We start from the raw sequence: 26,688 nt of genomic DNA, 5'->3' as shown, positions 1-26,688 counted from the left end.
CTCTTTGCATCATCATGATTTTTTTACACACAGAAAGAGCTTTACATTGTTTGGTTCCACCGTCAAGGCTGCTTCATAAACAAACACCTTTAAATAAAATGCTTCTATTGCACAATAGGCGCTAATATAATAGAGAATAGAGCCAAATAAAGGAAATGTTGCCACGCAGCTTTGGCACTGGATCGAATGTGCACGTTAAAGCTTAAAAGAAGAAGCCTGTGCACAATAAAAGCACCATTGTATGCACTATTTATAATAGCTATGCAATAATAGTGGCAGCTGTCCAATTCAATGTACCTGTCCACCTCTCGCCTTTGGGCACAGTGTTTCCTGAGCAACTCCACTGTTTACCCTTCACACACACACCGCCTTAATGAGAAAGCTGCTGACCTAAAGGCTTAATTAAAGACAATGACACACACACACACACACACACACACACACACTTCCCGGCAGTGTTTTTCTTTAAACCTGACGTTTCCCTGAGTCAGTGATTGAAAAACGACAGTAAAAATTGAATAAAGTTATACCAGCCGGTTAACCTTGTTCTCTCCTGTCACGGGTAGAACACTGCAGACATATTTAGAGCCCGCCGGCAATAAGATGTCAGAAAACGTTCCATTTTTCATCGTCTCGTGTGGGGGGGGAAAAAATGAATTTCCCCCGCCCTTTAATAAAAGCGCCGAAGGCATTACCGCTTAACGTGAATGGATGTCGCTCATATCAGAGATATTTTAGGCTACATTTAAACTCTAGTTAGGAGAGTTCAGTGCGGAGATTGACACAACAAAATGCATGTGCGATTTATCTGTGTGTTTTTATGTGCTGATAGTGATGCCTAAAACTACAATCTCATAGGTACTTGGTTATGAGTCAACCTTTGAATGTGCAACCATGAGGTGGGAGGGCGGGGCTAAGTGCAGTGCACATACTGGGAAGGTCTTAGCAGGTGACAGTGATCCAGCAGCACCACACGGCTTCACCTTGTGCTTCTGTATCGTTCCTCTGCCAGCATGGATCAGGTATTTTTTAAAAGAACCGATACCTAGCTCTGCGACAAGACTCCCATCACCATGCTGGAGCTGGACCACCCGCCCCATCACAGGGTTCAGTGGCTCTTGCTCCTATGCTTGGCCTGTTGTTGGCACCGAGGCTCGGCTGGCGATGGCAGACACATGTGGCAGAACCCCAAGCCGGTCCCTGTCACTCTAGAAGAGTCTTTTCTTCATGATACTTTTCCTTCAGGGTTCCTTTGGGGGTCCGGGACGTCTGCCTTCCAGACTGAAGGATCGCGGGACGGAAAGGCACCATCCGTATGGGATAACTTCACCCGATTTGAGACCGCCGATGTCGCAAGCGACGGCTACGCTCGGTGGGAAGAAGATGTGCAGGAGCTGGAGTATCTCGGGGTGAAGTCATACACCTTTTCACTCTCCTGGTCTAGACTGTTCCTGGATGGGATTCATCCCAACGAGCGTGCCGTGGAGCACTACAACCGCCTCATAAACAAGCTGGTGGAAAAGCGGATTGAGCCCGTCGTTACAGTCCATCACTGGGATCTGCCACTGGTCCTGCAGAAGGAACACGGAGGCTGGAAAAATGACACACTCATTCCACTGTTTGAGGACTACGCCGCATTTTGTTTCCGCACATTTGGGGACCGTGTCAAGTACTGGCTGACCATGCACAACCCATACCTGGTGGCCGTCCAGGGGTACGGTACGGGGGTGCACGCCCCTGGAGAAACAGGGGGGCTCGCTGGCTCTCTGACGGTGGCCCACAATCTGATCAGGGTAAGTCTTAAAGCAAATTAAGGCCTTTTTAGCTTTTCAATCTGGCCCGCCGGACATTCCCAATGTCATGTCTTCGTGATCATGTTCTTTTTTGTTTTTGACTCCATTAGTACCTGTTTTTGCGCCCCCTGGTTTGTTTTAGTTTCCATGACAACCATTAGTTTCACCTGGCTCATTTATTTGAACTCACGCACCTGTTTTCAAGCACCACAGCACTATTTGAGCCTGTAGTTGCCAGGCAGTCAGCCTTGCTCAATGCTGATGATCCATGCTCTTTTTCTCGTTCCCCGTAAGTTTTGTTATTCATGCCAGAGTTTTCAAGTTTTGTTTTATGTCAATCAATAAATCAATCAATCAATGTTTATTTATATAGCCCCAAATCACAAATGTCTCAAAGGACTGCACAAATCATTACGACTACAACATCCACGGAAGAACCCACAAAAGGGCAAGGAAAACTCACACCCAGTGGGCAGGGAGAATTCACATCCAGTGGGACGCCAGTGACAATGCTGACTATGAGAAACCTTGGAGAGGACCTCAGATGTGGGCAACCCCCCCCCCTCTAGGGGACCGAAAGCAATGGATGTCGAGCGGGTCTAACATGATACTGTGAAAGTTCAATCCATAGTGGCTCCAACACAGCCGCGAGAGTTCAGTTCAAGCGGATCCAAGACAGCAGCGAGAGTCCCGTCCACAGGAGACCATCTCAAGCGGAGGCGGATCAGCAGCGTAGAGATGTCCCCAACCGATACAGGCGAGTGGTCCATCCTGGGTCCCGACGAGCGGTCCATCCTGTACTTCATCCATGGTCATCGGACCGGACCCCCTCCACAAGGGAGGGGGGGACATAGGAGAAAGAAAAGAAGCGGCAGATCAACTGGTCTAAAAAGGAGGTCTATTTAAAGGCTAGAGTATACAGATGAGTTTTAAGGTGAGACTTAAATGCTCATGTCCATGGTTTATGTTTTAGTAATAGTTTTGTTTCATAGCCAAGTTTTTGTACCTTCTCAGTGAGCGCCTTTCGTTTGTTCTTTTTTAAAATATGTCGTTACCTTCACATCGTGTCCGATCCAGTCGCTTTGCACCTCAGGAAAACAAACCACACCATAATCCAAGTCATGACAGCCAAATAATTTTTTTAGATCTTTGAGATGGAAAGTGTAGCTGCCATTATGATGTGCAGTGAAGTTTTCAAATGACCGTAAGTCTTGAACTATACAAAGTGTTTCAATGGTCGGAATCAGCGCTTTTGCACAGTATACTAGTTACTATGGTAATCTAATTAGTTACTATGGTAATCTACGTCAGAGCAGCACAGACGAGGCACCAAGCAGTGTGGGTGGGGAGCGTTTCCACAGCATTTTTGTTGCGTTTCGCTTGATTGTAAAAAGAGGGTTTGACGTTCATATGTTGTCAATATTCGGTGTTTTATCGTTCGTAGTTAATATTGTAAATCCCACAGTCTTTATTTTCATGTACAAACCCCGTTTCCGTATGAGTTGGGAAATTGTGTTAGATGTAAAAATAAACGGAATACAATGCAAATCCTTTTCAACCCATATTCAGTTGAATATGCTACAAAGACAACATGTTTGATGATCAAATTGATAAACATTTTTTTTGTTGCAAATAATCAGGTGGCAATAAATACTGATAAAGTTGAGGAATGCTCATCAAACACTTATTTGGAAGATCCCAGAGGTGAGCAGGCTAATTGGGAACAGATGGTTGCCATGATTGGGTTTAAAAACAGCTTCCCCAAAAAAAATGCTCAGTCTTTCACAAGAAAGGATGGGGCGAGGTACACCCCTTTGTCCACAACTGCGTGAGCAAATAGTCAAACAGTTTAAGAACAACGTTTCTCAAAGTGCAATTGCAAGAAATTTAGGGATTTAAACATCTACGGTCCATAATATCATTTAAAGGTTCAAAGAATCTGGAGAAATCACTCCACGTAAGCAGCATGGCCGGATACCAACATTGAATGACTGTTACCTTCGATCCCTCAGACGGCACTGTATCAAAAACCGACATCAATCTCTAAATGATATCACCACATGGGCTTAGAACACTTCAGAAAACCACTGTCACTAAATACAGTTTGTCGCTACATCTTTAAGTGCAAGTTAAAGCTCTGGTATGCAAACCGAAAGCCATTTATCAACAACATCCAGAAACGCCGCCGGCTTCTCTGGGCCCGAGATCATCTAAGATGGACTGATGCAAAGTAGAAAAGTGTTCTGTGGTCTGACGAGTCCACATTTCAAATTGTTTTTGGAAATATTCGACATCGTGTCATCTGGACCAAAGGGGAAGCAAACCATCCGGACTGTTGTCGGCGCAAAGTTCAAAAGCCAGCATCTGTGATGGTATGGGGGTGCATTAGTGCCCAAGGCATGGGTAACTTACACATCTGTGAAGGCACCATTAATGCTGAAAGGTACATACAGGTTTTGGAACAACATATGCTGCCATCTAAGCGCCGTCTTTTTCATGGACGCCCCTGCTTATTTCAGCCAGACAATGCCAAGCCACATTCAGCACGTGTTACAACAGCGTGGCTTCATAAAAAAAAGAGTGTGGGTACTTTCCTGGCCCGCCTGTAGTCCAGACCTGTCTCCCATTGAAAATGTGTGGCGCATTATGAAGCCTAAAATACGACAGCGGAGACCCCGGACTGTTGAACGACTGAAACTCTACATCAGGGGTCACATACGCGGTGCCCGCGGGCACCAGGTCGCCCGTAAGGACCAGATGAGTCGCCCGCTGGCCTGTTCTAAAAATAGCTCAAATAGCAGCAGTTACCAGTGAGCTTCCTCTATTTTTAAATTGTATTTATTTACTAGCATGCTGGACTCGCTTTGCTCGACATTTTTAATTCTAAGAGAGACAAAACTCAAATAGAATTTGAAAATCCAAGAAAATATTTTAAAGACTTGGTCTTCCCTTGTTTAAATAAATTAATTTATTTTTTTACTTTGCTTCTTATAACTTTCAGAAAGACAATTTTAGAGAAAATATACAACCTTAAAAATTATTTTAGGATTTTTAAACACATATACCTTTTTAGCTTTTAAATTCCTTCCACTTCTTTCCTGACAATTTAAATCAATGTTCAAGTAAATTAGTTTTTTTATTGTAAAGAATAATAAATAGATTTTAGTTTTATTCTTCATTTTAGCTTCTGTTTTTTTCGACGAAGAATATTTGTGAAATATTTCTTCAAACTTATTATGATTAAAATAAAAAAAAAATATTCTGGCAAATCTAGAAAATCTGTAGAATCGAATTTAAATCTTATTTTAAAGTCTTTTGAATTTCTTTTAAAATTTTTGTTCTGGAATATCAAGAAGAAATAATGATTTGTCTAATTTGTTATATATTCTAACAAAGTGCAGATTGGATTTTAACCTATTTAAAACATGTCATCAAAATTCTAAAATTAATCTTAATCAGGAAAAGTTACTAATGATGTTCCATAAATTCTTTTTTGATTTTTTCAAAAAGATTCGTATTAGCTAGTTTTCCTCTTCATTTTTTTCGGTTGAATTTTGAATTTTAAAGAGTCGAAATTGAAGATAAACTATGTTTCAGAATTTAATTTTCATTTTTTCCCTGTTTTCTCCTCTTTTAAACCATTCAAATAAGTGTTTTTTTTCATCATTTATTCTCTGCAAAAGTTCTTCGGTAAAAGGAAAAAAAATGTACGACGGAATGTCAGACAGAAATACCCATTTTTTTATATGTAGATTTATTTATTAAAGGTAAATTGAGCAAATTGGCTATTTCTGGCAATTTATTTAAGTGCGTATCAAACTGGTAGCCCTTCGCATTAATCAGTACCCAAGAAGTAGCTCTTGGTTCCAAAAAGGTTGGTGACCCCTGCTCTACATAAAACAAGAATGGGAAAGAATTCCACTTTCAAAGCTTCCACATTATTGAGTGTTGTTAAAAGAAAAGGTGGTGAACATGCCCTTTCCCAACTACTTTGGCACGTGTTGCAGCCATGAAATTCAAAGTTGATTATTTGCAAAAAAAAAAAAAAAAAAAAGTTTATGAGTTTGAACATCAAATATTTTGTCTTTGTAGTGCATTCAACTGAATATGGGTTGAAAAGGATTTGCAAATCATTGTATTCCGTTTATATTTACATCTAACACAATTTCCCAACTCATATGGAAACGGGGTTTGTACATTCTGGGTGTCTCATTCAGTAAAAAAAATGTCAAATTCCATTGCGTTTTTTAAGGCGATCTGTCATGAAGTTTTTAGCTTTCAATCAGACATTATTGTGAGGTTTTGTATTAGTGTTCCTTACATGAGATATACCGGCCCCCAGACTAATTGTTTTCTCTAAATCTGGCCCCCTAAGGCCAAACAATTGCCCAGGCCTGTCTTAAAGCCACGTCTTGTTATGTTTCAATTGGTCGTTTTTTGCGTCAGTAAACAGGACACATAAGTTATTGAGGTCCAAAGTCCATCTTGTCAGCACAGTTTGTGACAGGAAGTCTTGGGAGATATGCCTCAATGATAATCACTCAGTGTTTTTTTTGGGGTTTTGCAGTGCAGAGCGTGTGATGACGCTTAGATGAGAAAAAGGTCATAATCAGGCACCGCCTGTGATTATCTGCTACTCAAGTTACGGCAGTTGTATATTTGTTGTTTACGCAGTCGATCGTTTTTTAAAAACAGCAATTTTTGTCAACTTTTGAATGTGATACTGTCTTTTCTCCGACTGCCAGGCACATGCCAAGGCCTGGCACGCCTACAACACCCACTTCCGTCCAACACAGAGGGGTAAAGTGTCCATCGTCCTGGGCTCCCATTGGGTCGAGCCTCAAAAAGGCCAGTCCTCAGCCGCCGATGTTGAGCTCTGTCAACAATCAATGGAGGCTGTGCTGGGTTGGTTCGCCGATCCCATCTTCGGTGACGGAGACTACCCGGCCTCCCTAAAAGCCCGCCACGGTTCCCTACTGCCCACGTTCTCGGCCCGGGAGAAGCTGTGGGTGCGGAAGACGGCCGACTTCTTCGCGCTGTCCTTTGGCCCGAACAACCTGCGGCTGGGGAGAGACCTGCCCCACTACGGCCAGGCCGTGACACCGGATATGAGGAGCGTCCTGGGCTGGATAAAACTCGAGTACGACGACCCACAAGTGCTGGTGGCCGAGGGCGGATGGTTCTCTGAAGCCAGCGTGGGAAGAGAGGACACGGTCGCCATTTACTTAATGAAGAGATTCATCAATCAGGTGTTACAAGGTAATAGTTATTTCATTGTTCCAATTCAGTTCTAGTTATTTCACTGGATTAGTGTACAAATCCTGTTTTCGTATGAGTTAGACGTAAATATAAACGGAATACAATGATTTGCAAATCATTTTCAACCCATATTCAGTTGAATATGCTACAAAGACAACATATTTGATGTTCAAACTGATAAACTTTTTTTTTGTCCAAATAATCATTAACTTTAGAATTTGATGCCAGCAACACGTGACAAAGAAGGTTGGGAAAGGTGGCAATACATACTGATAAAGTTGAGGAATGCTCATCAAACACTTATTTGGAACATCCCACAGGTGTGCAGGCTAATTGGGAACAGGTGGGTGCCATGATTGGGTATAAAAGCAGCTTCCATGAAATGCTAAGTAATTCACAAACAAGGATGGGGCGAGGGTCGCCACTTTGTAAGGAAATTGTCGAACAGTTTTAGAACAACATTTCTCAACGAGCTATTGCAAGGAATTTAGGGATTTTACCATCGAGGGTCCGTAAAATCATCAAAAGGTTCAGAGGATCTGGAGAATTCACTGCACGTAAGCGATGACATTACGGACCTTTGAGCCCTCAGGCGGTACTGCATCAAAAACCGACATCAATCTCTAAAGGATATCACCACATGGGCTCAGGAACACTTCATAAAACCACTGTCAGTAATAAAAGTTGGTCGCTACATCTGTAAGTGCAAGTTAAAGCTCTAATATGCAAAGCAAAAGCCATTTATCAACAACATCCAGAAACGCAAACTTCAAAAGCCAGCAGGTATGGGGGTGCATTAGTGCCCAAGGCATGGGTAACTTACACATCTGTGAAGGCACCATTAATGCTGAAAGGTACATACAGGTTTCGGAGCAACATATGCTGCCATCTAAGCGCCGTCTTTTTCATGGACGCCCCTGCTTATTTCAGCAAGACAATGCCAAGCCACATTCAGCACGTGTTACAACGGCATGGCATTTAAGTAAAAGAGTGCGGGTACTTTCCTGGCCCGCCTGCTGTCCAGACCTGTTTCCCATCGAAAATGTGTGGCGCATTATGAAGCGTAAAATACGACAGCGGAGACCCTGGACTGTTGAACGGCTGAAACTCTACATTAAGCACTACAAAGACAAGATATTTGATGTTCAAACTCATAAACTTTATTATTTTTGCAAATACTAATTAACTTAGAATTTCATGGCTGCAACACGTGCCAAAGTAGTTGGGTAAAGGGCATGTTAACCACTGTGATACATCACCTTTTCTTTTAACAACACCCAATAAACGTTTGGGAACTGAGGAAATTAATTGTTGAAGCTTTGAAACTGGAAATCTTTCCCATTCTTGTTTTATGTAGAGCTTCAGTCGTTCAACAGTCCGGGGTCTCCGCTGTCGTATTTTACGCTTCATAATGCGCCACACATTTTCCATGGGAAACAGGTCTGGACAGCAGGCGGGCCAGGAAAGTACCCGCACTCTTTTACTACAATGCCATGCCGTTGTAACACGTGCTGAATGTGGCTTGGCATTGTCTTGCTGAAATAAGCAGGGGCGTCCATGAAAAAGATGGCGCTTAGATGGCAGCATATGTTGTTCCAAAGCCTGTATGTACCTTTCAGCATTAATGGTGCCTTCACAGATGTGTAAGTTACCCATGCATTGGGCACTAATGCACCCCCATACCATCACAGATGCTGGCTTTTGAACTTTGCGTCGATAACAGTCTGGATGGTTCACTTCCCCTTTGGTCCGGATGACACGATGTTGAATATTTCCAAAAACAATTTGAAATGTGGACTCGTCAGACCCCAGAACACTTTTCCACTTTGCATCAGTCCATCTTAGATGATCTCGGGCGCAGAGAAGCCGGCGGTGTTTCTAGATGTTGTTGATAAATGGCTTTTGCTTTGCATAGTAGAGCTTTAACTTGCACTTACAGATGTAGCGACGAACGGTATTTAGTGACAATGATTTTCTGAAGTGTTCCTGAGCCCATGTGGTGATATCCTTTAGAGATTGATGTCTGTTTTTGTTTCAGTGCCGTCTGAGGGATCGAAGGTCACGGTCATTCAATATTGGTTTCCGGCCATGCCGCTTACGTGGAGTGATTTCTCCAGATTCTCTGAACCTTTTGATGATATTATGGACCGTAGATGTTGAAATCCCCAAATTTCTTGCAATTGCACTTTGAGAAACGTTGTTCTTAAACTGTTTGACTATTTGCTCACGCAGTTGTGGACAAAGGGGTGTACCTCGCCCCATCCTTTCTTGTGAAAGACTGAGCATTTTTTGGGAAGCTGTTTTTATACCCAATCATGGCACCCACCTGTTCCCAATCAGCCTGCACACCTGTGAGATGTTCCACATAAGTGTTTGATGAGCATTCCTCAACTTTATCAGTATTTATTGCCACCTTTCCTAACTTCTTCGTCACGCGTTGCTGGCATCAAATTCTAAAGTTAATGATTATTTGCAAAAGTTTGAACATCAAATATCTTGTCTTTGTAGCACATTCAACTGAATATGGGTATAAAATGTTTTCAAATCATTGTATTCTGTTTATATTTACATCCAACACAATTTCCCAACTCATATGGAAACAGGGTTTGTACATCATGAGTTATCAACCAAACCTAACCCCAACCCCCTCCACATCCCACCCCTGGATTGTAAATAATTCACTGTATATTCTCTGATGAGTAACTTATGCTGATAGTATACATTTATACCCTGAAATGATTAACATGGACCCCGACTTAAACAAGGTTAAGAACTTATTGGGGTGTTACCATTTAGTGGTCAATTGTACGGACTATGTACTGAACTGTGCAATCTACTAATAAAAGTGAAGTGAAGTGAATTATATTTATATAGCGCTTTTTCTCAAGTGACTCAAAGCGCTTTACATAGTGACACCCAATATCTAAGTTACATTTAAACCAGTGTGGGTGGCACTGGGAGCAGGTGGGGAAAGTGTCTTGCCCAAGGACACAACGGCAGTAACTAGGATGGCACAAGCGGGAATCGAACCTGCAACCCTCAAGTTGCTGGCACAGCCACTCTACCAACCGAGCTATGTCTCAATCAATCCAAAAAGTTGCCATCATTGTAAGACTTATATAAGTCTGTCAATTTGTTTTGCGGCTCCAGACCGATTACTTTTTTGTATTTGTGGTCCAACATGGCTCTTTCAACATTCTGAGTTGCCGCCGCCCTGATCAAAACGTTGCATGGTACCTCAACTTGTGATTGCTGTGTTTTCAGCCGCCAGGCTGGACGGTGTGCGGTTGCTAGGCTACACCGCGTGGTCGCTGGTGGACGGCTTCGAGTGGAATTACGGCTACTCGGTCCGCCGGGGCCTTTTCTACGTGGACTTCAGTCGCTCCGACAGAAAGAGGACGGCCAAAACCACGGCTCAGTACTACAAACGTGTCATTGCGGACAACGGTTTCCCCGGATTGGAGACGCCCGGCCAGGTCGAGGGTCGTTTCCCCTGCGACTTTCACTGGGGCGTGGCCGACTCCACCTTGCAGGTACTAAGACGGGATGATGAATCCCGACAAATCCTCCCCTATTGATCTTTCTTTTTTTGTTCCTAGGCCCGCTTCTACCCTTTCTCACCCCAGTTCATAGATCCTCATGTGTACAGTTGGAACTGGACTGGCGACGGATCCTTGCGTCCGATCCCAGGAGAGAAGCTTCCTACTAATCGATCCCAGTGCACTGATTATCTGACCATTGGTAGCCACCTTCACCTGTTCGCATCGACTGGAGCATCACATTATCGCTTTGCTCTAAACTGGTCCCTGATACTCCCGCATGGAGACCTCTCTCAAGTAAACACGGAGGCGCTGAGGTAAAAATATCATTATTGCCACCCTGGCATCTTTTATTGACCTGGTTTTATCGAGGCTGGTTTCTGTGACTTTACACTGTGTTTTTATGAGGGATACATTTCATTTCACTGCTTTAATTATGACGAATTCTCCAAGGTGGAAACTTTCCATGGGAATTAATAGGATTTAAAAGCAATAGGTGGGGATTTGTGGGGATTATTGGTAAGGAACTGGTCTAAAACAGGGGGGCCAGCGAACAGGTTTTATCCGGCCCGCGGGATGAGTTTGCTAAGTATTAAAATGAGCTGTAATTTTTGAATGAAAAAAAACTGCTGTTCTAAATGTGTCCACTAGATGTCAGAATAGCAATTCTTTGTATCTTGGTAGATGATGCATATTTACATATGTAAAAAAAACAAAACAACGAAAAACAAACAAATGTTAGTGCGCCAGTCAAGGAAAATGAGAAAACTACATAAATAACATCCTGATATTGTTTTTCGACGTGGCAAAGTTGGGAGAGTGGCCGTGCCAGCAATCTGAGGGTTGCTGGTTCAATCCCCACCTTCTACCATCCTAGTCACGTCCGTTGTGTCCTCGAGCAAGACACTTCACCCTTGCTCCTGATGGGTTCTGGTGAGCGCCTTGCATGGCAGCTCCCGTCATCGGTCTGTGAATGTGTGTGTGAATGTGGAAATAGTGTCAAAGCGTTTTGGGCTCCTTTAGAAAGGGGTAGAAAAGCGCTATACAAGTACAACCATTTTTTAATTAATTTATTTAAAAGCTTTTTTGCCGATATTCCGATATTGTCCAACTCTTAATTACCGATACCGATATCAACCGATACCGATACATACAGTGGTGGAATTAACACATTGTAATGCCTAATTTTGTTGTGATGCCCCGCTGGATGCATTAAACAATGTAACAAGGTTTTCCAAAATAAATCAACACAAATTATGGAAAAAAAATGCCAACATGGTACTGCCATATTTATTATTGAAGTCACAAAGTGCATTATTTTTTTTAACATGCCTCAAAACAGCAGCTTGGAATTTGGGACATGCTCTCCCTGAGAGAGCTAGAGGAGGTTGCGTTGGGCGGTGTTTGGGTAGGGGGTAGCTTAGGATATATATTGTGGCATCCCGGAAGAGTTAGTGCTGCAAAGGGTTCTGGGTATTTGTTCTGTTGTGTTTATGTTGTGTTACGGTGCGCATGTTCTCCCGAAATGATGTTGTCATTCCTGTTTGGTGTGGGTTCACAGTGGGGCGCATACCGTATTTGTAACAGTGTTAAAGTTGTTTATATGGCCACCCTCAGTGTGACCTGTATGGCCGTTGACCAAGTGTGCGTGGCATTCACTTGTGTTTGTGAAAAGCCGTAGATATTATGTGACTGGGCCGGCGAGGCAAGGCAGTGCTTTTAAGGTTTATTGTCGCTCTGTACTTTTCCTTACGTCCGTGTACACAGCGGCGTTTTAAAAAGTCATACATTTTACTTTTTGAAACCGATACCGATAATTTTCGATATTACATATTAAAGCATTTATTAGCTGATAGTATTGGCTGTACGATATTAAAAACAGAATCGATTCTGCTCATAACTTTTATGGACAGAATTTGTAGGCGCAGTCAAGGCGTTGAGGGGTTCCAGTTTGGTGACCGCAGGATTAGGTCTCTGCTTTTTGCAGATGATGTGGTCCTGATGGCTTCATCCGACCGGGATCTTCAGCTCTCACTGGATCGGTTCGCAGCCGAGTGTGAAGCGACCGGAATGAGAATCAGCACCTCTATGTCCGAGTTCATGGTTCTCGCCCGGAAAAGGGTGGAATGCCATCTCCGGGCTGGGGAGGAGACCCTGCCCCAAGTGGAGGAGTTCAAGTACCTAGGAGTCTTGTTCACGAGTGAGGGAAGAGTGGATCGTGAGATCGACAGGCGGATCGGTGCGGCGTCTTCAGTAATGCGGATGTTGTACCGATCCGTTGTGGTGAAGAAGGAGCTGAGCCGGAAGGCAAAGCTCTCAATTTACCGGTCGATCTACGTTCCCATCCTCACCTATGGTCATGAACTTTGGGTCATGACCGAAAGGATAAGATAACGGGTACAAGCGGTGGAAATGAGTTTCCTCCGCCGTGTGGCGGGGCTCTCCCTTAGAGATAGGGTGAGAAGCTCTGCCATCCGGGAGGAACTCAAAGTAAAGCCGCTGCTCCTCCACATCGAGAGGAGCCAGATGAGGTGGTTCGGGCATCTGGTCAGGATGCCACCCGAACGCCTCCCTAGGGAGGTGTTTAGGGCACGTCCAACCGGTAGGAGGCCACGGGGAAGACCCAGGACACGTTGGGAAGACTATGTCTCCCGGCTGGCCTGGGAACGCCTCGGGATCCCCCGGGAAGAGCTAGACGAAGTGGCTGGGGAGAGGGAAGTCTGGGTTTCCCTGCTTAGGCTGTTGCCCCCGCGACCCGACCTCGGATAAGCGGAAGAAGATGGATGGATGGATGGATGGATATTAAAAACACCACATACTACGTCAATTCAGTTGAGACAGACCAGTAGAGACGGGAAATTTTTGGGCATTTACATCAAGTGTTTTGCCAAGAGTATTATTTGTAGTGTGTACATTTTCAGAATGTACTCACTCTACTTTTGGCCAAAGTGAGACAAAGGAAATAATCTGAACTTGTCTTTATTTTTGTGTTATTATGCCATGATTTTACCAGTCCGCCCGGCGTAGGAATAGATTTTCCTTCATAGATAGATAGCACTTTATTAATTCCTTCAGGAGAGTTCCTGCAGGAAAATTACAAATATAGCGCTTTTCTCTAGTGACTCAAAGCGCTTTACTTAGTGAAACCCAATATCTAAGTTACATTTAAACCAGCGTGGGTGACACTGGGAGCAGGTGGGTAAAGTGCATGGCCGGCTCTACGCAGGGGCAAGAGGGGGCAGAGCCCCTTAAATAAATGTCTTGCCCCCTCAAATCAAAATTTGAGAGAGCAAATTTTAATAAACTCACAAAATTACTACATTATAAGTTGACAAAATTATCTGTACTAGCGGAAAAATCCGCCGAAAAAGGGACACACACGATATAGTAGTGTCGGCTTCCCTCTCAACTTTCCCTCCGCTGTGCGTGTATTCAACATTCCACAGGCTGCGCAGCAGACACACACCCGCACAGGCGCACACACCCCTCAGCCCTCATAAACATCCAATCACTGTTGCAGTATGAAAGTAAAAGAAAAGGAAAAGTTGTCTACATTTATCATATACTTGTTAGGATGGGTGTATTTGTGTTGTCTTATCTGTCATAAACACGCTTATCGTCGCGGACTTTCGGTGCTACGGAGTCCCTTTTTTTTTTTTTTTTTACAACTTGACGAGAGCAGTGACAGCGGAGGCTCTGAGCAGCAGTGGTTTGGAAGGCAGAGAGCCTCCACTGTCCCTGTAACAAGCTACAAGTCATTTATGATGCTGTTAATGAGGGTAAAAATTAAACATAAGGTATATATCCGGGCTTCACGGTGGCAGAGGGGTTAGTGCGTCTGCCTCACAATACGAAGGTCTTGCAGTCCTGGGTTCAAATCCAGGCTCGGGATCTTTCTGTGTGGGGTTTGCATGTTCTCCCCGTGAATGCGTGGGTTCCCTCCAGGTACTCTGGCTTCCTCCCACTTCCAAAGACATGCACCTGGGGATAGGTTGATTGGCAACACTAAATTGGCCCTAGTGTGTGAATGTTGTCTGTCTATCTGTGTTGGCCCTGCGATGAGGTGGCGACTTGTCCAGGGTGTACCCCGCCTTCCGCCTGATTGTAGCTGAGATAGGCGCCAGCGCCCCCCGCGACCCCAAAAGGGAATAAGCGGTAGAAAATGGATGGATGGGTATATATCCTGCTTAGCAGTCCTCCTCTGCTGTCCTCTGTTCAGAGCGGAGTCCCTAGCAACGGCCCGTTTTACCTAGCAACGGTCTGGCAATCGACTGCTGGAATTATTTTTCTGTTGTTTTTCTTGTAATTCTACACAGTCAACCTTTTAATGTTTCAATCTACATTTTGTAATAAACAAACTATAAGTTTCATTTGATAGGACCAAGACACCTAAAAACAAAAACACAGCCGTTTTCATCAATTTACAAGCAAGTGGGCAAAAACACATACATTGGAGTGAATGAATTTTGTGCCCAGGTCCACTGCATGTGACAAACTGAAGACAAGTGACCTGTGTCTGACAGACCCCTACGTAAAGCCCCGCCCCTGGCTGTAGTCCTGTACTGTTCTTGTTTTTCTTCATGTAATCACAGCGGGTTTTTTTCTGTTGTTGTTCAAGCTTACTTGTTTTCTGCTCCAGCTTCCAGCAGCTCACAAAGAGAAAGTTAATGCTCTGTAATGCATCCATTTTTCAGAGCATTTCAAAAGTCTAGTCCTGCTCCTGCTTGTAGTTGTAGCAACAATGCTACTGCTAGTACATCAGGGACAGCAGCTAGCAATTCTGCACCTTTAGCACCAGCAAGCACTGTTTCTCCTGCACCAGCTCCCTCCATCCCCCCCAACAAGCGCTCCCCCAAAGCAGCCTGCTCATCTACCCAGTGACTTAATTGGCAACGCACCATCTCCATGCGTTTGTTACGTCTCGTCTCGATTACTGTAACGTATTATTTTCGGGTCCCCCCATGTCTAGCATTAAAAGATTACAGTTGGTACAAAATGCGGCTGCTAGACTTTTGACAAGAACAAGAAAGTTTGATCACATTACACCTGTACTGGCTCACCTGCACTGGCTTCCTGTGCACTTAAGATGTGACTTTAAGGTTTTACTACTTACGTATAAAATACTACACGGTCTAGCTCCAGCCTATCTTGCCGATTGTATTGTACCGTATGTCCCGGCAAGAAATCTGCGTTCAAAAGACTCCGGCTTATTAGTGATTTCTGGAGCCCAAAAAAAGTCTGCGGGCCATAGAGCGTTTTCCGTTCGGGCTCCAGTACTCTGGAATGCCCTCCTGGTAACAGTTCGAGATGCTACCTCAGTAGAAGCATTTAAGTCTCACCTTAAAACTCATCTGTATACTCTAGCCTTTAAATAGACTCCCTTTTTAGACCAGTTGATCTGCCGCTTCTTTTCTTTCTCCTATGTCCCCCCCTCCCTTGTGGAGGGGTCCGGTCCGATGACCATGGATGAAGTACTGGCTGTCCAGAGTCGGGACCCAGGATGGACCGCTCGCCTGTATCGATTGGGGACATCTCTACACTGCTGATCCGCCTCCGCTTGAGATGGTCTCCTGTGGACGGGACTCTCGCTGCTGTCTTGGATCTGCTTTGGACTGAACTCTCGCGGCTGTGTTGGAGCCACTATGGATTGAACTTTCGCAGCATCATGTTAGACCCGCTCGACATCCATTGCTTTCGGTCCCCTAGAGGGGTGGGGGGTTGCCCACATCTGAGGTCCTCTCCAAGGTTTCTCATAGTCAGCATTGTCACTGGCGTCCCACTGGATGTGAATTCTCCCTGCCCACCGGGTGTGAGTTTTCCTTGCCCTTTTGTGGGTTCTTCCGAGGATGTTGTAGTCGTAATGATTTGTGCAGTCCTTTGAGACATTTGTGATTTGGGGCTATATAAATAAACATTGATTGATTGATTGATCTCAGCCAATACTGGGTGGCTACCCAAAGCGTGCATTTGGTACAACATTAAGATCATTCAATCCTGCCTGGTACCGCCCACGACCATGGCGAGAGTATTCTGTGGTGCGAGACGCCTGCTTCTGTTTCCCCTGTCGGAAATATGGCAGCGCTGTTAATGTTTCCCCCCCCATGAGGGATTGCCACCGTATTGTGGTCAGGGGGTTTGCGTGCCTCAGTGACCGTAAGAGCTGTACCAGCAGGAGCTTAGTCTTCAGGTGGGACACCCAAGTTGGACAGGTCTGAAAGTGCAATCCACTACTCCAGGTTGGGGTTGGACACATAGCTAAAGACCCATTTCAATGAAGAAAGCATCGTTACTATAAGCAAAGAAAAAAAAGTGCTGGAGCATGACGTGTACACATGATGCCCCCTTCACATTTCTGACTGCCCCCTCATATAAGCATGCCTAGAACCGCCCCTGGTAAAGTGTCTTGCCCAAAGACACAACGGCAGTGACTAGGATGGCAGAAGTGCAGATCGAACCTGGAACCCTCAAGTTGCTGGCACGGCCGCTGTACCAACCGAGCTGTACCGCCCCATGTGACCCTTGAGCTAAAATGAATGCTAAAATGGCCCTTGACCTAGCGCTCCCGCAACCCCATGTTCCAGACGGATTACACTTACTGTACCATGTTTGAGAGTAAAATTGAGCAGCCCAGCTCTTAAGGCAGGGGTGTCCAAACTTTTTCCACTGAGGGCCGCACATTGAAAAATCAGAGCAAGCGGGGGCCATTTTCATCATTTTTATTTTAAAAACCAATACAATATATGTATAAAAAATATACATTTAAGCCTCCACTCAGGGAGGCCTAAAGGGTTTTGGTAAAAAAAAAAAAAAAAAAAAGTGTCATTATTCAGTATTATAATTTTTATTTTTATGCAGGTTTTAAATCTCTAGAGTCACATTAGAAAAAAAAGGAAAAAACACAAAATATGCAATATTTTCACCCAATAACTTTTTTTTAGGTGGAATATTTGAGATTATATAATAATTGGAGCCTTAATTTTGGATTTTGATTCATTATTATTTTTTGAGCAATGACACTTAAAAACAAATCGCACTAAAATAATTGGGGATCCAAAAGTGTTAAAAAATAAATTATACATTTTTTTTACCGTTTACTTTTGCCACAATAATCTCGAGATTAACTCCAGATATAGCCCTCAATTTAAGTGTTATTGTTGTTTATGTTTTGTTTGTTTGTTTTAGGCCCTTCTTTAAAAAAAAGCTCAGTTTTTGGACAAGACACTTTACCCACCTGCTCCCAGATACACCCACACTGGTTTAAATGTAAAAAAATTATATATTGGGTTTCACTATGTAAAGTGCTTTGAGTCACTAGAGAAAAAGCGCTATATAAATCTAATTCACTCCACTTTTTTATATGGCAAAACACAAAATACCCTATTTCCTTGAATTACCGCAGGGCATATAGTATGCACCTGCCTTAAATTACTGCCGTGTCAAACTCGCTTCGCAAAATAATTAGCGCATGCTTAGTATTACCGACTGGTCAAACTCGTGACGTCACGAGTGACACTTCCCCTGTCATCATTTTCAAAATGGAGGAGGCTGATTTCAATACCGGTAATTTGAAATCGCATAAAGGGAAGAAGATTAAGAGCTATTCAGTAGGATTTAAGGTCCAAGCTTACATCACACTCAATTTTTTACTGCATGCCTTTGGTAAGTGCCGGAGTGAGAAGAGGTTTTAAAATAATTAGCGCGTGCTTACTTTTACCGCATGCCTTTGGTAAGCGCAGGAGTGAGAAGAGGTTTTAAATTAATTAGCGCCCCGGTGGCAATTCAAGGAAATACGGTATGCAACATTTTCCCCAAAAATATCTCAAAAGTGGAATATTTAATGTGACGTAATCGAAGCCTTGAATAGGTCAATAATTCAAAATGACATTGATTTTGATTCATTATTATTTTTTAAAGAAAGAAACAGCCTGCATGGCAGCTTTGTGTTATTAGAGTAAACATTGCAACAATTTCTTGTTACATTTCACCTGTTTGCTCTTTTATACCACTTGTTATGTTTTTAATTTATTCCAATTGTATTCTTACAATGTGCTGTGGGGCAGCACTTTGGACACCCCTGTCTTAAAGCATCAGGGTAGTGAGATTTACACATTCTACTATTGTGCAGATACGCAGCAAATTGTTAAACCTCCTCTGTGTTTTTGTTCTGAAAGATACTACCGCTGTGTCCTTACCGAGCTGAAGAAGCTGGACCTGGAAGCTCTGGTCATCCTTTACTACCCCACGCACAAAGCTCCACTGGGCCTGCCTGCTCCGCTGCATGCCTCCGGAGGTTGGCTCAACCACAGCACGGTGGATGCCTTCCTGGAATACGCAGCACTGTGCTACCGGGAGCTGGGCACCTTGGTGCGATACTGGATCACCATCAATGAGCCCAACAGGCTGACTGATATTTACTCCGATGGGAACGAGCAGCACCAGGCCGCCCGTCACCTCCTCTTGGCTCACGCGAGAGCCTGGAGACTCCAGGAGAAGAAGTCCTCTCCTCGCGACGTGGCTTCGGTGTCGCTGGCGCTTCATGCCGACTGGGCCGAACCCGCAAACCCCTTTTTGTCGTCGCACACGGCAGCGGCGGAGAGATTCCTTCTTTTCGAACTTGGTCGCTTCCTGGACCCGCTGCTGAGGACTCCGTATGAAGAAAAGCACGGCCCGCTTGAAACGAAAGCGAGGGCCCGAGTACCGAACCATCAAAGACCACCTCTGCCTACTTTCACTAAGACCGAGCGAGAGGAACTGAACGGCGCTTTGAGTTTCATCGCACTGAATCACTTCACCACTCGTCTGGTCTCTCCTGGTCCTCCGAGTCAGCACCAAAAACATCATGACTGTCTTACCCTCTCTGACCCCACCTGGCCCTCCTCCGGTCTGGGCCAAGCTCTCGTCCCTTGGGGCCTGCGAAAAGTCCTGAAGTGGGTGACAGAGCGATACGGGCGCACTCAGCCGATCATTATCACCGCCAGCGGGGTCGATGACCAGGCTCCGGTGGAGGACAACATGAGGCAACACTATCTCCAAAGTTACCTACAAGAGGCTCTCAAAGGTCATTTTCTTCTTTTCTTTTTAACCGTGAGGCAGACCTCCCATGGAGGGGAGGTGGAAATAATAAAATATAAATATTTATAATAATTAGGGCTGGGCAACGATTAAAAATTTTAATCAAAGTTAATCGCACTATTTCTCAGATTAATGCGATTAACTGTATTGTATACGCAAAGCCCAATAATGAATTCAAAAGTAGTGTGTAGTGCACCTTTATTGGAATATTCTCCCACATGAACAAAAGCGCCAAAACATTTGTTGTGCAAACACAATTTAAATCAGTCCTTGTTAAACAGTAGCAGTTAAATAGCATATTTTATGAAAATCAACTCAAAAAATGTAAATACAAACATTTAAGCTTTTTGTCACTGCCAGGGTATTTAAGTTATCCTGTTTGTTACGGAAAATAAATATAATCTACATACAAATCTCTGAGCCACAATCATAACATCTGAACAGGCAATTTCTGAGGTAACAGCAGAAATATTTTTTCTGATCTGGCATCTTATGTTTAAAAAACCTATATTATAGGTAGTGGGCTGTTTTAGGGAATTTTTGATCAAATTATCCGTAGTAGCAATATTATTAATGTTGTGTTTATTCTGCGTAGTGCACTTCAAATAATTATGACCATATCTAGGTATTAATATGATGGGAATTTTCCGATTGTTTGCTTGGTGCTTTGATAAACTGAACGCATCATATACATGGTACTATATTGTGATGTTATGAGCCAGGGGAAAAAAGAACTACCCTACCCAGCATGCAACAGGAGTGAGGAGCATGCGCGGTATAGGTTGTGTCGCCATGACAGCATCTTGTATGTTGTGATATGCACGCTCTGAAAGCAAACGTTAAGAACTCTGCTAACACTCCTCGTCTGCATTATTCATAAATAGACAGACAACACATATACTCCGCTGCTTCACAGGCCGCTGGATGTAGCCGGCAAAGTATTCCCATGCTAGCTAGCCGGTCTAGCAAGCACGCCTCATTCAGTCCAAAACGGCCCGATCTATCCACATTCAGAATTGTCTGGCGGTCGTAAGTGATCCCGGAGTGACCACGCTGTAAGCCAGCCATGAAATTTGCAGAATTGTCCGGTATTTTTGCCAAATGTTCCATCTTTACCAAGAGCCCCTCCACGCCGAAGCCAATCCGGGCGACGCCGTCTTGTTAAGAAAAGGCGTTAACAAAATAAAAGCATGTAAACAACATACGCAAATGTGCAATAAAATAATTGTCAGCGTTAATAGATTGAGGAGTTAACGCGTAATTAACGCATTAATTTGCCCACCCCTAATATTAATATAATAAAAATAATACATTTATTGAACTTGCTAGTGAGGCTAACATTTATTAGAGTTTAAAAATCTGCCAGGATTTTGTACCATTTAGTATAATTTCACAGTAATCAAAATATGTAAATTACTTAGTACCCTTATATTTCTCAGCTTTTGACTTTACAGTATTATTATGCAATTATTAGCCAGTAATTTACTGCGAATTTACAAGGAGCATTTTTACAGTGTAAGTTCAACTGACTTTTTTTGTGTCTTTTCAGTGATTGTTTGCTGTATTTTGGCCATATTTTCTATTGTCTCACTCTATTATACAGTTTTTTTTACCTGTAGGTGTTTTTAATGTTAAATATCAAAAAGTCAATGTCCAATTCTAATACAGTTTTACGATACTTTCAGTTATTCGACAAACAGGACATAAAAGTCAGGCATGAAAAACGTTTTTTTTTTTTTTATGTGGGGCGGTATAGCTCGGTAGGTAGAGTGGCTGTGCCAGCAACTTGAGGGTTGCAGGTTCGATTCCCGCTTCCGCCATCCTAGTCACTGCCGTTGTGTCCTTGGGCAAGACACTTTACCCACCTGCTCCCAGTGCCACCCACACTGGTTTAAATGTAACTTAGATATTGGGTTTCACTATGTAAAGCGCTTTGAGTAACTAGAGAAAAGCGCTATATAAATATAATTCACTTCACTTAACACAACTCTCAATGCTTAGGTCTCTAAATCAGAATTAGCAATCACTTGTGCTGTCAATTGATATTTTTTGGAATCAGATGAATCACACTTTTGAATTAGGATTTCATCATGATTAATTACAAATGTTTACTCAATTGCATATTTAAATTCACTATAAAAAATTTAAAAAAGCTGAATATTTTGACACCGATGCAATTTTATTGTCAGTCTGTCATCCAGGAACATTTTTTTAAAAATGTTTTACTTGAATTCATGTCATTAATCTGTTTAATTACTTTTATATAAAGTGTATTTTGGAGCAAATTTTACAGTCAAAACAAATTAATCTGTGTATAATACAAACATGATACTTTTTTTGATTAATCAAATGAGTTAACTCGTTATTTTTGACAGCCCTAATTTTACCCCTTTTTAAGCAGTGTTTCTTAGCGCCCCCTAGAGGACCGGCAAATAATGTCTGTTTCTCAGCTGTGGTCGGTATGGGCCGCAACGGCCCTCGGTTGTAATACGCTTTTCTACCACTTGTGGCAGCAATTAAAATCTCAAACAAACAGAAAAAGTTTGCCGCTAAAAAGTCATAGAGAAGTTTCTTAAGTGCAAAAATTATGACTAAAATGGTGGAGCTGTATTTTCATTTGCACTGAAATTTTATTGACCTTCTATTTAGGAATCATATTGTATGTATGTACATATATATGTATGTGTGTATGTATGTATATACATATGTATGTATGTATGTATGTATGTACGTACATATATGTTTGTATATATGTACATATATGTTTGTATATATGTGTATACATATGTACGTATATATGTACATACATATGTTTGTATATATGTACATATATATGTATATATCTACATACATATGTACGTATATATGTACATATATATGTCTGTATGTATGTACGTACATATGTATGTTTGTATATATGTACATATGTGTATGTATATATCTACATACATACGTATGTATGTCTTGATTGGATTATTCAGAGAATAGTGCTCGATACCGTGGTAGAGCGCAATATGTATGTGTGGGAAAAATCACAAGACTACTTCATCTCTACAGAACTGTTTCATGAGGGGTTCCCTCAATCATCAGGAGAAAATCTCCTGTGCAGCACTTTGGAAACGTTATTGTTGTTTAAATGTGCTATATAAATAAAGTGGATTGGATTGGATTGATTGACTAGGATGGCGGAAGCGGGGATCGAACCTTGAACCCTCAAGTTGCCGGCACGGCCGCTCTACCAACCCGTCTCGTGACTGTTTATCATCCATAAGCGCATATTCCAACCATTGAAATACTTAGTATAGGTCGTTAGAACACATGACAGCTCATCATAATGGCAGCTACACTTTCCATCTTCCATCCATCCATCATCTTCCGCTTATCCGAGGTCGGGTCGCGGGGGCAACAGCCTAAGCAGGGAAACCCAGACTTCCCTCTCCCCAGCCACTTCGTCTAGCTCTTCCCGGGGGATCCCGAGGCGTTCCCAGGCCAGCCGGGAGACATAGTCTTCCCAACGTGTCCTGGGTCTTCCCTGTGGCCTCCTACCGGTTGGACGTGCCCTAAACACCTCCCTAGGGAGGCGTTCGGGTGGCATCCTGACCAGATGCCCGAACCACCTCATCTGGCTCCTCTCGATGTGAAGGAGCAGCGGCTTTACTTTGAGTTCCTCCCGGATGGCAGAGCTTCTCACCCTATCTCTAAGGGAGAGCCCCGCCACACGGCGGAGGAAACTCATTTCGGCCGCTTGTACCCGTGATCTTATCCTTTCGGTCATGACCCAAAGCTCATGACCATAGGTGAGGATGGGAACGTAAATCGACCGGTAAATTGAGAGCTTTGCCTTCCGGCTCAGCTCCTTCTTCACCACAACGGATCGGTACAACGTCCGCATTACTGAAGACGCCACACCGATCCGCCTGTCGATCTCACCATCCACTCTTCCCTCACTCGTGAACAAGACTCCTAGGTACTTGAACTCCTCCACTTGGGGCAGGGTCTCCTCCCCAACCCGGAGATGGCACTCCACCCTTTTCCGGGCGAGAACCATGGACTCGGACTTGGAGGTGCTGATTCTCATTCCGGTCGCTTCACACTCAGTTGCGAACCGATCCAGCGAGAGCTGAAGATCCCGGTCAGATGAAGCCATCAGGACCACATCATCTGCAAAAAGCAGAGACCTAATCCTGCGGTCACCAAACCGGAACCCCTCAACGCCTTGACTGCGCCTAGAAATTCTGTCCATAAAAGTTATGAACAGAATCGGTGACAAAGGACAGCCTTGGCGGAGTCCAACCCTCACTGGAAATGTGTTCGACTTACTGCCGGCAATGCGGACCAAGCTCTGGCACTGATCATACAGGGAACGGACCGCCACAATAAGACAGTCCGATACCCCATACTCTCTGAGCACTTTCCATCTTATAGATCTAAAAAAAAAAAAATATTTGGGAATCTCCGGCGGGTCAGATTGAAAAGTTCAACGGGCCGCATGTGGCCCCCGGGCCTCAATTTGCTCAGGTCTGTCCTAGAGAGTAAAATAGGTACAAAAAAAAAATTGGGGATGGTAGGCCTAACTGTCTTATATTCTATATATTTCGAACAATTCCACAAATTACCAATGCATAAAGTGTATAGTCAGCAATGCACAGATTAAAATGATGCACGGCCACAAGCAACACACTTTATGACTATATTGCCGCCTCCTATAAACCCGCGAGGAACCATAAAGATGATAAAGAATGGAGGTATGAAGCAGATCAGTGTTGTGTTCATACTTTGCCCTTTATGGCCGGTTGTTGTTTTCATCAAATGAAAAAATCCCAAAAAAATTCTCTGTATTTTCTGCAGCCCGTCGCTTGGACCGTGTCAACCTGCAGGGCTTCTATGTGTGGAAGCTGCAGGATGGTCACCTTCCCCAATATGGCCTTTTCACCTCAACTCACCGCCAATCCAAAGCAAAGGCCTCCATAGATGTCTACAGACAAATCATCGCCCGCGGCGGTTTCCCCGAAGACGGCGGCGTGCGCGCCTGTGGGGCCCAGGGGGCGTGGCCTGTGTGCTCCCCGTGTGTGTGGATGACGAAGAACAAGGCCCTGACGGTTTTCGGCTGCTGCCTCCTGCTTTTAGCTGTCCTCTTTACTGCGCTCTTCTTCTCCGTCATGGTCACTAGGAGAAGATACACGAAGGGGCGGATGAGAGGGGCGAGCGTCGTGAGGAGGAGGAGGAGGAGAAGAGGAGGGCGTCCGCCGCTGTTCCCACGAAGGCCTCTTGTCTAAGTGCTAAACACAGGTCAGGACTCATTGTATCACTTTGTGTTCGTGCACATGGGACTTTATAGAGTCGTGTCTGTATCAGAGAGAGCATGGCCAACTCGCTTGGTAGCAAACATGGCGCCGTGTGCAAACCCCGTTTCCATATGAGTTGGGAAATTGTGTTCGATGTAAATATAAACGGAATACAATGATTTGCAAATCCTTTTCAACCCATATTCAGTTGAATATGCTACAAAGACAAGATATTTGATGTTTAAACTCATAAACTTTATTATTTATTTTAAACAAAAATAGAACAAGCACATTCTGAAAATGTACATATTACTAATAATCCTTTTGGCAAAACACTAAAAGGGGAACATTATCACAATTTCAAAAGGGTTAAAAACAATAAAGATCAGTTCCCAGTGGCTTGTTGTATTTTTTGAAGTTTTTTTCTAATTTTTACCGGTCTCGGAATATCCCTAAATAAAGCCTTAAAGTGCCTTATTTTCGCTATCTTCGAAACCACTATCCATTTCCCTGTGACGTCACACAGTGCTGCCAATGTAAACAAACAATGGGAATACCACAGCAAGATATAGTGACATTAGCTCGGATTCAAACTCGGATTTCAGCGGCTTAAGCGATTCAACAGATTACGCATGTATTGAAACAGATGGTCGGAGTATGAAAATATTGAAGAAGAAACTGAAGCTATTGACGCTATTCATAGCCATAGCATGGCCGAATAGCTGCGTTAGCATCGCCGGTAAAATGTGCGGACCAAACGATCAGGACTTTCGCATCTTTTGACACGGGAGCAACTTAAATCCGTCGATTGGTAAGTGTTTGTTTCGCATTAAATGTGGGTGGAAGGAAACGTAATATAGTTGCAAATGCATCTGCAGGTTATCCATACATCTCTGTACCATGTCTGCTTTAGCACTGCCGGTAAATGGCATGTTAGCATCGATTAGCGTAGCATGTTAGCATCGATTAGCTGGCAGTCAACATCAACAAAACTCACCTTTGTGATTTCGTTGACTATCGTTGCAAATGCATCTGCAGGTTATCCATACATCTCTGTTCCATGTCTGTCATCGTCGGTAAAATGTGGAGACACTCTGGCACATTCAATGGGGGTCTGGCGGCAGACACTTTGGCATCTTCGGACCAGTGGTGCAACTTGAATCCCTCCCTGTTAGTGTTGTTACACCCTCCGACAACACACCGACGAGGCATGATGTCTCCAAGGTTCCAAAAAATAGTCAAAAAAACGGAAAATAACAGAGCTGAGACCCGGTGTTTGTAATGTGTTGAAAATGAAAATGGCGGGTGTGTTGCCTCGGCGACGTCACATTCTGACGTCATCGCTTCCAGCGCGATAAACAGAAAGGCGTTTAATTCGCCAAAATTCACCCATTTAGAGTTCGGAAATCGGTTAAAAAAAATATGGTCTTTTTTCTGCACCATCAAGGTATATATTGACGCTTACATAGGTCTGGTGATAATGTTCCCCTTTAAAGTTAGAATCACAATCAGAATAGTTTTTATTGCCTTTGTTTGAGAACGAGTTCACAAACTAGGATTTTTTTCATGGTGCAATCGTACAACATAAAACACATATAACACAGAATATGTAATAAAATGAGCTGTAACTGTTGAAATTTTGGAAGGAAAAAATGGCACAGTTTCAACAACACCATAATGTACACAATGAACTTATGTTTTGTCTCAGTGTGTTTACAAAGCCATTAAACTTCAAGCACT

The 26,688-nt window shown here is 43.5% G+C and overlaps 1 protein-coding gene across 1 annotated transcript; it reads left to right on the top strand.

Annotated features, from left to right (window-relative positions):
* Positions 1 to 972: 972 nt before the first annotated feature.
* On the top strand, positions 973 to 25,758 carry klb (klotho beta). The gene is made up of 6 exons (XM_061899901.1): positions 973 to 1,793; positions 6,539 to 7,052; positions 10,317 to 10,585; positions 10,652 to 10,908; positions 18,763 to 19,649; positions 24,512 to 25,758. The coding sequence occupies exons 1-6, from the start codon at positions 1,074 to 1,076 to the stop codon at positions 24,937 to 24,939; spliced, it is 3,075 nt and encodes a 1,024-aa protein (XP_061755885.1). The 5' UTR covers positions 973 to 1,073; the 3' UTR covers positions 24,940 to 25,758.
* Positions 25,759 to 26,688: the final 930 nt, after the last annotated feature.

The sequence above is a fragment of the Nerophis ophidion genome, linkage group LG05, assembly GCF_033978795.1.
Source record: "Nerophis ophidion isolate RoL-2023_Sa linkage group LG05, RoL_Noph_v1.0, whole genome shotgun sequence".
Lineage (NCBI taxonomy): Eukaryota > Metazoa > Chordata > Actinopteri > Syngnathiformes > Syngnathidae > Nerophis > Nerophis ophidion.
Note: the sequence above shows the minus strand (reverse complement) of the source record. Positions and strands in the feature narration are given on the sequence as shown.